Genomic DNA, 12,881 nt, shown 5'->3' with positions numbered 1-12,881 from the left:
TTTTTGGGAGAGGTGGGGTTTCGCCACATTGGCCAGGCTGGTCTCGAGCTCCTGGCCTCAGGTCATCCACCCGCTCCGGCCTCCCAAAGTGCTGGGATTACAGGTGTGAGCCACTATGCCCGGCCCCTACAAATTCCTAATTATAAACTCTGGCAGGTGTCATGAAGAAAAAATACAGAGTGCTGTGTGAATGCCCAACATAGGGCCCTAACTTAGTGCAGACAGTCATGGAAAGGTTCATTTATCAAACCTAGATTTGCCATGATTTTAGTCCTAGAAGATGAGGTGACCACGTGCCCAACTCTGTCCTTATAGTGCTGACCCACGGCCACGTGCTCTTCCCCTTTTAACCCTAGCCTTATGGGGGCCAAAATGCTTTTCCTTGGTTATTCCTTGCATAGCTGAAACAGGCTGGCATTTGAAAAAAAAAAAGTATTTAATACCAAAGAACAAAAGGAAAGTAGTATTGACACTAGTGTTAAGATGATCTCATCTTGAGAAAAGTTGCAATAATTATGATTAGTTTTAAATGTCCAGTTTACTGTGCTTAGAACATATAGTGAGAGGGGAGGAGGTGGTGGTGGGGAGAAAAAACCATAGCGAATTCACTTATTTAGCGAAATGTTATTGAACATCCTATGTGCCAGGCACTGCACTGGGCTCTGGAGATAGAGTGATAAACAAATGACTGCTGAATTAGGATAGCCTTCCTGTTCTGATAATGCTCTGAGCCCCAAACCATCCCTTAACAAAAAAATTCTTTTTTAAAACTCCAGTAAGTCTCTTGTACATCCTTTTTTAGATAAGAACTTTGGCAGTATCCAGCATAGTCAACACATAATATCCCACCCACACTAGCTAAGTCAAACCTGAAGGAGAGGTTGCCTGGTTTAGTATCCCACCCTAAAACCAAGGATCAGAGAAAGAAAGGGTGAGTAATTGCTGTGATTTCCTTCTTTGCCAATAAATAGACCCCTTTTCTGTTTTTAGGAGCATGGCAATAAGAGTGTACAATTTGATGGGACTTTTCAATGGGATGTGGTAGTCAGGAATAACTATCTAATTTTTGTAGCTAACTTAGAAATCATTTTGCAGTAGGTTGGGTGCGGTGGCTCACGCCTGTAATCCCAGCACTTTGGGAGGTGGAGGCGGGCCGATCACAAAGTCAGGAGTTCGAGACCAGCCTGGCCAATATGGTGAAATACTATCTCTACTAAAAATACAAAAAATAGCCAGGCATGGTGGCATGCCCCTGTAGTCCCAGCTACTCAGAAGGCTGAGGTGGGAGAATTGCTTGAACTGGGAAGGCGGAAGTTTCAGTGAGCCGAGATCGTGCCGCTACACTCTAGCCTGGGCGACAGAGCAAGACTCTGTCTCAAAAAAAAAAAAAAAAAAATCATTTTGCAGCATAGTGGTTTCCAATGCTACTTTAATCATCCTTGACACCTTCCTTTTTGTTACTTTCCTCCTATGTCCTGACTTATAATTAATCACCAGTTCTTTTCTGTCCTGTTTTAAAGATCCCTTGAAATGCAACTAAGTTCACTGTTTAGTTCAGCTGACTTTTTGTTTTCCATGGTAAGACTTTCACAGTGAAAGATAGTGGTGGTTTTGCATCCTGGCATTATCTCATCAAGACCCAGTCTCACACAGTTAACAGAATGGCTACTTTGAGTAGCTCTAGTCTAAGCCACTGTCATCTCCCCTAGTTGTTAGCCGGCGGTGCGGGGGTGCTTTCTAAATCGCACAGTAGCCAGATGGAATTTTTTTTTTTTTTTTTTGAGACGGAGTCTCGCTAGGCTGGAGTGCGGTGGCGTGGTCTCAGCTCACTGCAAGCTCTGCCTCCTGGGTTCACGCCATTCTGCTGCCTCAGCCTCCTGAGTAGCTGGGACTACAGGCACCCGCCACCATGCCCAGCTAATTTTTTGTATTTTTAGTAGAGAGGGGGTTTCACTGTGTTAGCCAGGATGGTCTCGATCTCCTGACCTCGTGAACCGCCTGCCTTGGCCTCCCAAAGTGCTGGGATTACAGGCATGAGCCACGGCGCCCGGCCACCAGAGGGAATTTTTTTTTAATGCAGATATAATGTTACTGTCTTGTGGAATCCCTTTAGTAGCTTAAACTCACTCAAACGATGAATCCAAAATCCTAGCCAGGGCCTGTCTCAACACTGTATTGGAAAGCAGTGTAGTAGAGAGTAGTATCTCCCAAGGTGTATTTTCATTTTATTATTATTTTTACTTATTTTTTGAGACAGAATATTGCTCTTTTGCCCAGGCCGGAGTGCAGTGGTGTGATCATAGCTCATTGCAGCCTCAACCTCCCAGACTTAAGCGATCCTCCCACCTCAACCTCCCAAGTAGCTAGGACTACAGGTGCTCACCACCATGCCGAGCTAATTTTTATATATTTTTTTTTAGAGATGGGCTTTCACCATGTTGCCCAAGCTGTTCTCAAACTCCTGGGCTTAAGTGATTTGCCCGCTTTGGCCTCTCAAAGTGCTGAGATTACAAGTCTGAGTCACAGTGCCTAGCCGCAAGATGTGATTTTAGATGTTACAGAGAGAATATAATACGCAATCGCAACATATTGATATTTAAATTCTCTTTTTATCTTTCTGATTATGTCAAAACATCCTTTCTGCTCATTACCCCCATTGTGCTCCTTTTCGTGACTTAAAATCTCTTCTGCTCATAAGCCCTCAGTTTTATCCATTTGTCACTCTCAGTAGATGGGCTTTTGCAGCTCACCAGGCCTTGGTTTGACTTCTGAGCCTATACTTACTACTTATGTTGAATCACTTAACTTTTTGGACCTCTGTTTTCTCCGTTAAATGTTTTGTTGTGAATACTGAATGAGCTTACTTATGTAAGAAACTTAGTATAGGCCGGGCGTGGTGGCTCACGCCTGTAATTCCAGCACTTCGGGAGGCCAAGGCGAGTGAATCACCCGAGGTCAGGAGTTCCAGACCAGCCTGGCCAACATGGTGAAACACAGTCTTTACTAAAAATACAAAAATTAGCCGCGCTTGTTGGTGGATGCCTGTAATCCCAGCTACTCGGGAGGCTCAGGCAGGAGAATCACTTGAACCCAGCAGGCGGAGGTTGCAGTGAGTCAAGATCGTGCCACTGCACTCCAGCCTGGGCAACAAAAGCAAAACTCCATCTCAAAAAAAAAAAAAGAACCTAGTATAGTGTTGTAATAGTTAACTATAATAAATAGTTAACTTTTTTTTTGGACAGGGTCTCGCTCTGTTGCTCAGGCTGGAGTGCCATGGTGCCATCATGGCTCACTACAGTCTCGACCTCCTGGGCTCAGGTGATCTTCCCATCTCAGCTTCCAGAGTAGCTGGGACTATAGGCACGAGCCACTACGCCCGGCTAATTTTTGTGTTTTTTGTAGTAGAGTTGAGGTTTCATCGCGTTGCCCAGGCTGGTCTTGAACTCCTAGGTGCAAAGGGTCTGCCCACCTCAATCTCCCAAAGTGTTGGGGTTATAGGCTTGAACCGTTATGCCCAGCTGTTATTGTTAATTTTTACTCTTACCAGGCATTGTGCTGAGCACTTCATATGCATGATATTCCTTGATCCACAGAACAGCACTTTAGACTGGTATTAGAATTATCTCTGTTTTACAAAGGAGGACACTGAAACTTAAAGAGGTGATACAACCTTTCCACTGTCTCAAAGCTAATAAGTGGCTGAATTGGGATTCAAACCCAGACTTTCTGAAACTGAAATTCTTGAACTTGGCCTCTACAGAGTACTTTTTTTTTTCTTACTTTTTATTTTATTTTATTTTTTTGAGATGGAGTCTCACTCTGTCACCCAGGCTGGAGTGCAGTGGCATGATCTCGGCTCACTGCAACCTCCGCCTCCTAGGTTCAAGCAATTCTGCCTCAGCCTCCCAAGTAGCTGGGATTACAGGCACCTGCCACCACGCCTAGCTAATTTTTGTATTTTTAGTAGAGACGGGGTTTCACCATGTTGGCCAGGCTGGTCTCGAACCCCTGACCTCAGGTGATCCACCCGCCTCGGCCTCCCAAAGTGCTGGGATTACAGGCATGAGCCACTGCACCCTGCCTTTTTTTTTTTTTCTTTTACATAGTACTTTTGCATGTATTTTAGATGCTCAATAAATGTGAGTTCCTCCTTCTTGCCTTCTGCTATCATGCTTATCACTTTCCAGTACTTCTTTCTGTATCTTTTTACCCTTTCCTTCTGTCTTGGAGCAGAAGAAAGACTACAACTTCACAGCCATCGTGTCTGTTCTCCACACTTTGACATTAGAAACTCTTCATTATTGCTTTTCCAGGGCTTTTTCAGTCTTCTCTCCGTGCATATCTCCCCATTTTGGAAAAAATAATTCTTCACTTTCTTTCAACATCATGTTTCTCAACAGGCAGTTATTAACTTCTGTTCATTTCTCCTCTACTACTTGCTCTTCAGTTCTTGCCGCCTGGTGTTCTTCCCCTCATTAATCAGGGACACAGGAGAAATTTGCCATTTGTGTAGGACAGACAAGAGAAAGGGAGTAAGGAATGTGACAGATAAGGATTAATCAGGAAGAGACATTGGGGAGTTCAGACCAATTGACCTTTATTTCCTTGGTGAACTGTGGGCAAGTTTATCTGCTGGGAGGGGATTGAGAGATTGGAAAACCTCCTGTGGGGAACAGGAAAGGCTGCTGGCCAGGAGAATTCAGAGGACTGGTAAAGGCCTGCTAGAGTGGGCACTGCTGGCAAGGTGACAAGTTTCTTTCTGTCCAAGTGCAGCTGCCATACATAGTATATGTCTGGATAAGGGAAAATGTCAGATTCATCCCCAGATAAGATTTGACAGGACATGTGTAGTGGAAGGACAAGGACATGGGCAAGGGAACCGATGCTTGTTAGAGCATTGTTGAAGTGGCCACCTATGAGGCAGTGGAGGCAAGAACTAGAGGGCTGACAACTGAGAAGTGCGGGGGTGGGGACTATGACCCAACAGAGGTTTGATTTTGAGGTATTCGGAAGGCTTGCTGTTCCTTCGGTGAAAATTTCTTCAGTGCCTGCTGTTGTCAAGACTTGTTAGGAGTAACTGACTGGCATTCATGTAATGTATTAGGGACTTGTCCTGGTATTTGCTTTGTTTGTAGCAATTTGCCAAGCACAGGGGCACAAAAATAGAATCAGACACAGCCCCTGCCCTCAAAAGCTTATAGTTTATAGGTGAAACTCACATAAACTTTGTGGAAACAATATGGAAAGGTCACTTCATCTATATGGAGGTCTGTATCGGGCAAACAGGAACAGAGAGTTGAGAAGTGACTCCCTGGGAACACCTTGCATGGAGGTTGGGGTAAACTTTTCACTTCTGCTGCTTTCCCTCTCACAGATGGTGAGTTCCATGGGCAAATTATTTGCACAGTGATCTGTGTGTTCCAGGTACTCGGTGCCATTTTTTAAAGATGTATTAATGTCTCTTTGTTCCCAGGTGGAAGAAGCTGGGCAGGTGTTCCTGTTAATGAAAAAGGATTATCGAATCTCCCGAAATGTTCGCCTGGCTTGGTTCCTCAGTCATCTGCACCAAACTGTGCAGGCCACACCCCAGGAGATGCTGGTGAGGCCTAGACACACAAAAGATGTGAGGGGCCAGCCCAGAAGGATCTGTTTTTTAGGAGAGTGCTAGAGACAGATAGGGAGGGAGACTAACTCTTAAGTCTGGTTAGGGCAAGGGACTGCCTACAAGATGATGGAAATTTTAAAAAATAATTTTTCCAGAGAGTGAGAGGAAGAGTATATGGTTAGATTGAGGGAGGTAGAGCCAATGATGTGTCATTTGGGATATAGAAGGCAGGTCCTGGGAAGAAAGGGGTACTTCCCTGATCCTTTCCTTTTCTTTCCATCCTAATTTTCAGCTTCAGTCTGAACAGGAATTGGAAGTCCTCAGTGTCCTGCCCCCTGGGTGGCAGCCAGATGAACCAGTGGTCCCAAGGCCATTCCTCATTGTACCTTCCACCCGGGTCACCTTCCTGGCTTGGCAGTATCGGTTTGTCATTGAGCTGGACCTTAGCCCATCTACTGGCATTGTGGTAAAGGATTGAAGGGAGACTGTAGGAAGAAAGGATGGGGTGGGGTGTGAGGAGAGGGAGAGGCCTGTGGGGAAGTGAAAAATGGTCCCAGCCTACCATTTTGGAGAGAAGACAGGCTCATAAAGGAATGGTGGGTGTTTAAAAACAGAACTGGGCCAGCTGTGGTGGCTCATGCCTGCAATCCCAGTGCTTTGGGAAGCCGAGGCGGGCTGATTGCTCGAGCTCAGGAGTTCGAGACTAGCCGGGGCCACGTGGCAAAACTCCCTCTCTATAAAAAATACAAAAATTAGCCAGGCATGCTGTCATGCACCTGTCCTAGCTACTCAAGAGGCTGAGGTGGGAGGATTGCTTGAGCCCGGGAGGTCGAGGCTACAGTGAGCTGGGATCAGGCCACTGCGCTCTGGCATGGGCAACAAAGCAAGACCCTGGTTTTGTTGTTTTTGTTTCCAAAAAACACCCCAGAAACTGTTCCGTGTGTGGCACTGTATTTGGATGTGCGATCAGCCATAAGTGTCCTACTGACCCATGGAAGCTGCATGTTTCTGCCCTCTGGTTAGGGCTGCCTTTGGACCCCCTTGAGTGTTCTTTCTCTGCCCGCAGGATGATTCCACAGGGGAGATCTTGTTTGATGAAGTTTTCCATGCCTTGTCCCGCTGCCTAGGCGGGCTGCTTCGGCCCTTCCGAGTGCCTGGATCTTGCATCGACTTCCAGCCTGAGATCTACGTAACTATCCAGGCCTACTCCTCCATCATTGGACTGCAGTCCCACCAGGTATTGCATCATCTCTCCAAGTTTGTACCCTCAGACCAAATTTCTGTTAGTCCTCTGACCAAGTCCTTATCCTGTCTCTGCTGTTTGTCCCCAAAGTCCTGAGCTCTGCTGGCTTCTTGAACCTGTTTTCTAGTCATCCTCATGAGTCTCTCTGCCCTTGAGAAGAACCAGTTCCTCTGGACTTAAAGGGCTTTCCTATAGACTTCGGGTCAGTTGGTGTTGATTGGACAACTGCCTTTTTCACCGCTCCTGTAAATCTCTTTGGTTCTGGCCACTGGATGTCTGTTTTCTCCGTTCCCCTCTTCTCCTTTAGTTCTATTGGATGGTTTCCTGATGTGCTGGCTCCGGCTAGTACCCTCAGGAGATGGTCTTTTGGAATAGTTTTGTGATTTTGAAAGACAACAAATAACCCAGAAATTGGTTTCAAGGATAGAGGAGTGTCGTTTTTTGTTGTTTTGTTTTTGTTTTTGTTTTTGTTTTTGTTTTTTGAGATGGAGTTTCGCTCTTTTCGCCCAGGCTGGAGTGCAATGGCACAATCTCGGCTCACTGCAACCTCCGCCTCCTGGGTTCAAGCGATTTTCCTGCCTCAGCCTCCTGAGTAGCTGGGATTATAGGCACTCACCACCAGGCCCAGCTTATTTATTTATTTATTTTAGTAGAGATGGGGTTTCGCCGTGTTGGCCAGGTTGGTCTTGAACTCCCGACCTCAGGTGATCTGCCCGCCTCGGCCTCCCAGAGTGCTAGGATTATAGGCGTGAGCCACTGTGCCCAGCGTGGGTCATTTTTTTTTGAGGGCCATGTGAACTGTTGGGTATAATGCTGACCACACAGATAATTACAGGGCTTATCCAGCATTCAAGGAGGCTATCACAAGACACTCCTTTTGGAGAATGGCCAAGTCTGTTACTGGAATATCTGTTTTTGACTTAGATAAGCATTGACCCAGTTTCCCCTCATCTGCTTTTAACTACCCTTAACTCATTGGTAAAGGCTTTCCCTGAAACTGTCCCTGATGGCTGCATTGTCACCTTAGCTATCAAACTGGATTTGAGAGATAAGATGTTGGGAACATGATCTAAGGGTCTGAAACATACAGCAACAAAATTGGTGCATACCTGGATCCCAGGGCAGGGATTGCCAGCCCTCTGCCCTAGTTTAAAGTGCTTTCCTAGTATAGCCGTTAGGACTATCAGTTGTGGGCTGCATCCCCAGATGCGGGCCAGGTTTTTTTTTTTTTTTTAATTATTATTATTTTTTCTTTTTAATTTTTTTTATTAATTTTTTTTGCACACATAAACAATAAACATTTTCTAAAAATACATACAAACAAAAAGATGCGTATCAAACATATTAGGAAGGTTGCACATGGGAAGTCGGGGAATAAAAATGGGGGGTGGGAGTTAAAATAAATGAGAGAGGGACTTTATATGGATCAGTGATAATAACTCAATCCTCTATTTGACAAAGAAGAGGGAGAAGGAAGAGAAAGAAAAAGAAAGTGGGATAAAGGATCAGAAAGGGAGGAAAATAGAAAAAATTAGAGTATGACTCCAGGGTAGACCGGTTTTGTTGTCACTGAGTTGGTTGGTTGGTTTGTCTGCTGTATTTTTCATGCTTCGCCAAGTTGGCCAGACTGGTCTTGAACTCCTAGCCCGAAGTGATCAACCCGCCTCGCCCCCCAGAGTGCCGGGACCACAGGCGTGAGCCACCACGTCCAGCCCCCACATTGCCCCTGGCCTCCGTGGTAGACCTCCCAGACGGGGCGGCCAGGCAGAGACGCTCCTCACTTCTTCCCAGACGATAGGTGGCCGGGCAGAGGCGCTCCTCACTTCCCAGATGATGGGTGGCCGGGCAGAGGCGCTCCTCACTTCCCAGACGATGGGTGGCCGGGCAGAGGCGCTCCTCACTTCTTCCCGGACGGGGTGGCCGGGCAGAGGCGCTCCTCACTTCCCAGACGATGGGTGGCCGGGCAGAGGCGCTCCTCACTTCTTCCCGGACGGGGCGGCCGGGCAGAGGCGCTCCTCACTTCCCAGACGGGGCGGCCGGGCAGAGGCGCTCCTCACTTCTTCCCGGACGGGGTGGCCGGGCAGAGGCGCTCCTCACTTCTTCCCAGACGAGGCGGCCGGGCAGAGGCGCTCCTCACTTCCCAGATGGGGCGGCCGGGCAGAGGCGCTCCTCACCTCCCAGACGATAGGTGGCCGGGCAGAGGCGATCCTCACTTCCCAGACGATGGGTGGCCGGGCAGAGGCGCTCCTCACTTCTTCCCGGACGGGGCGCCCAGGCAGAGGCGCTCCTCACTTCCCAGACGGGGCAGCCGGGCAGAGGCGCTCCTCACTTCTTCCCGGACGGGGCAGCCGGGCAGAGGCGCTCCTCACTTCCCAGACGGGGCGGCCGGGCAGAGGCGCTCCTCACTTCCCAGACGATAGGTGGCCGGGCAGAGGCGATCCTCACTTCCCAGACGATGGGTGGCCGGGCAGAGGCGCTCCTCACTTCCCAGACGATGGGTGGCCGGGCAGAGGCGCTCCTCACTTCCCAGACGATGGGTGGCCGGGCAGAGGCGCTCCTCACTTCCCAGATGGGGTGGCCGGGCAGAGGCGCTCCTCACTTCCCAGACGGGGTGGCCGGGCAGAGGCACTCCTCACTTCCCAGACGATGGGTGGCCGGGCAGAGGTGCTCCTCACTTCCCAGACGGGGCGGCCGGGCAGAGGCGCTCCTCACTTCCCAGACGGTGGGTGGTCGGGCAGAGGCGCTCCTCACTTCCCAGACGGTGGGTGGTCGGGCAGAGGCGCTCCTCACTTCCCAGACGGGGCGGCCGGGCAGAGGCGCTCCCCACTTCTTCCCAGACGGGGCGGCCGGGCAGAGGCGCTCCTCACCTCCCAGACGGGGCGGCCGGGCAGAGGCGCTCCTCACCTCCCAGACAATGGGTGGCCGGGCAGAGGCGCTCCTCACCTCCCAGACGATGGGTGGCCGGGCAGAGGCGCTCCTCACCTCCCAGACGATGGGTGGCCGGGCAGAGGCGCTCCTCACCTCCCAGACGGGGCGGCCGGGCAGAGGCGCTCCTCACTTCTTCCCGGACGGGGCGGCCGGGCAGAGGCTCTCCTCACTTCTTCCCGGACGGGGCGGCCGGGCAGAGTGCGGGCCAGGTTTTGCAGGCACTGATAGCCAAGGCAGGGAGAGCATGGATGTTAGGTAATCACTCAAAACTTGGTTCACGTTGGCAAACACTTAATGAAGCCTGATCTATACCAGGCCTGAGCAGGTCCTGAAGACACAGATGAATCAGACCTTGTCTTTCTCCTGATGGGAAGAGTTGAGATTTTAGTGGGGGAGATAGATACTAAAGGGAGGTAATTGTAGTTGAATGTGATAAGGACACCGATAAGATGACTCAGGTGCTATGGGAGCACCAAGAGGGAGCACCCAACCAAGCATGGGGCCACAACAGAGAAGTCTTTCGGACAAAGCAGCATTTGTTTTTCATGTTTTTGAGACAGAGTCTTGCTGTGTTGCCTGGGCTAGAATGCAGTGGTGCAACCTCGGCTCACTGCACCCTCCACCTCCTGGGTTCAAGCGATTCTCCTGCCTCTGCCTTTCAAGTAGCTGGGATTACAGGAGCCCACCACCACACCCGGCTAATTTCTGTAATTTTTTTTTTTTTTTTTTTGGTAGAGACAGGGTTTCACCATGTTGGCCAGGCTGGCCTTGAACTTCAGACCTCAAGTGATCCACCTGCCTCAGCCTCCCAGAGTGCTGGGATTACAGGCATGAGCTACTGTGCCTGGCCCAAAGCAGCATTTGAACTGAGTTTTGAAGAAAGAATTGAGGTTAACCATTCAAAGAAGGGGAAATGGACTTTTCTGACAGAGGGACCAGCAAAAGCAAATACGTGGTACTATGAACCTGTACTCTCAATCACAGGTGTTTTAGGGAACTACATATTATTCAGTGTCAACAGAGTAAAATTTGAAGGTGGAAAGGGATGGTAAAGAGGAGACTGTAGACATAAGTGGGAGCTGGTTATGAAAGGCCATGAATGTGACGCTAAAGACTTTGTGCTTTATTCTGTGGGGGAGTTCAGTGTGGAGGATAAGAGCACTGGATCTGGAATCACATTGCCTGTGTTTGCTTCCTAGCTGTACCACTTACTGGTTGTATGTCCTTGAGCAAGTTACTTAACCTTTCTGTGCATCTGTGTCCTTTTTCCAAAGGGATATTAACATTGCCTATATCATATGGTGATTGAATTAATACATGTCAAGCACTTAGAACTGTGCTTGCCACATACAAAATGTGCAAATATTAGCTATTAAAATAATTAGCCATAGGTAGTGGAGAACTACTGAAAATTTTAAACGGACAGTAACAGGATCACATGTGTACATTGGGAAGATCACAGTATTTTGTGGCTAATATGGAGGATGGATTTGGGACAAAGTCTGGATGGGAGAATAGACGAGGATTATTGTAGCATGGGAGAGAGGAGGAGGCCTGCATAAGGACAGCAGTTATAGGGAAGGAGAGGATTTCATCAGTTAAAGCCCCAGGGCCACTTGGCCGCCCTGAGCCAGCCTTTTCGTTTTCTCTGTGGCTCCCTCAAAATGTATCCTGGCTGGGCGCAGTGGCTCATGCCTGTAATCCTAGCACTTTGGGAAGCCAAGGCAGGTTGATCACATGAGGCCAAGCGTTTGAGACCAGCCTGGCCAATGTGGCGAAACCCTGTCTACTAAAAATACAACAACAACAACAAAAAATTAGCTGGGCGTGGTGGTGCATATCTGTAATCCCCGCTGCTTGGGAGGCCGAGTCATGAAAATTGCTTGAACCTGGGAGGCAGAGGTTGCCATGAGCCAAGATCACGCCACTGTACTCCAACCTGAGCAACAGAGTGAGACTCTGTCTCCAAAAAAAAACAAGATACATCCTGTTAAATCACAGCACAGCAGTGCGTGCCTGTAATCCCAGCTACTTGGGAGGCTGAGGTGAAAGAATTATTTGAGGCCAGGAGTTTGAGACTAGCCTGGGCCACAGAGTGAGACCCTGTCTCAAAAGAAAAAAAGTTAATTCACATATATAATACATGTCCGCGAAGATTTGAAAAATACATTAAAATATAAAGAAAAAAACAAAACCCATCTATAATACAATACCCAGAAACAACAGGAGTTGTGCAAACAACAGTAGTTGTTTCTGGGTATCGTATTAAATTCTGACCTTTTTTTTTTTTTTTGAGACAGAATCTCACTCTGTTACCCAGGCTGGAGTGCAGTGGCACAATCTGGGTTCACTGCAACCTCCACCTCCTGGGTTCAAGCGATTCTCCTGCCTCAGCCTCCCGAGTAGCTGGGACTACAGGCGCCCGCCACCACGCCCAGCTAATTTTTTGTATTTTTAGTAGAGATGGGGTTTCACCGTGTTGGCCGGGATGGTCTCGATCTCCTGACCTTGTGATCCGCCCGCCTCGGCCTCCCAAAGTGCTGGGATTACAGGCGTGAGCCACCGTGCCTGGCTTAAATTCCAACATTTTATGGAACTTTCTTCTAATTTTGTGTGTCTTTATCCTCCCTCACCTCCATCTCTTTACCCAAAGAGAAAGGGAGAATCAAGAGTCTCATTCTAGACACATGATTTTATGTCCTGTTTTTTGTTTTGTTTAAGAGACAGGGTCTCACTCTGTCACCCAGGCTGGAGTGCAGAGGCATGATCATAGCTCAGTGTAACCTTCAACTTCTGGGCTTAAGTGATCTCCCACCTCAGCCTCCCAGGTAGCTAGGACTACAGGTGCATGCCACCACACCTGACTAATTGTTTTAAATTTTTCTGTAGAGACAGGATCTTGTTATGTTGTCCAGGCTGGTCTCAAACTCTTGGCTTCAAGTGATCCACCTCAGCCTCCCAAAGTACTGGGATTACAGGCACGAGCTGCTGTGCCTAGCCTGTCCTGCCTTTTTTTTTTTAACATACAGTATGGGCAATCTTCTGCGTCACTAAATATTCTTTGAAAATGTGATTTTTAATGTCCTGTTAACTTACTGTTTCATC

At 48.4% G+C, this 12,881-nt stretch overlaps 1 protein-coding gene across 15 annotated transcripts in view; it reads left to right on the top strand.

The window, feature by feature from the left end:
* SZT2 (SZT2 subunit of KICSTOR complex) overlaps positions 1-12,881 on the top strand; it is a 62,995-nt gene that overhangs the window by 7,481 nt on the left and 42,633 nt on the right. For 14 of the 15 annotated variants that reach the window (XR_010117677.1, XM_063627579.1, XM_055255511.2 and 11 more), the window contains exons 2-4: positions 5,474-5,599; positions 5,898-6,071; positions 6,672-6,842. Coding sequence is in view for 13 of the 15 variants with exons in the window: in XM_063627579.1 (XP_063483649.1) it covers positions 5,474-5,599; positions 5,898-6,071; positions 6,672-6,842 (471 nt within the window). In the remaining 2 variants the exon portion in view is untranslated. Of the gene's footprint in view, positions 1-5,473; positions 5,600-5,897; positions 6,072-6,671; positions 6,843-12,881 lie in introns of those variants that run through there. The other variant, XM_063627580.1, reaches the window with a different exon arrangement.

This window comes from Symphalangus syndactylus, chromosome 12, assembly GCF_028878055.3.
Source record: "Symphalangus syndactylus isolate Jambi chromosome 12, NHGRI_mSymSyn1-v2.1_pri, whole genome shotgun sequence".
Taxonomy (NCBI): Eukaryota; Metazoa; Chordata; class Mammalia; order Primates; family Hylobatidae; genus Symphalangus; species Symphalangus syndactylus.
This window is presented reverse-complemented; position numbering and strand designations above follow the sequence as displayed.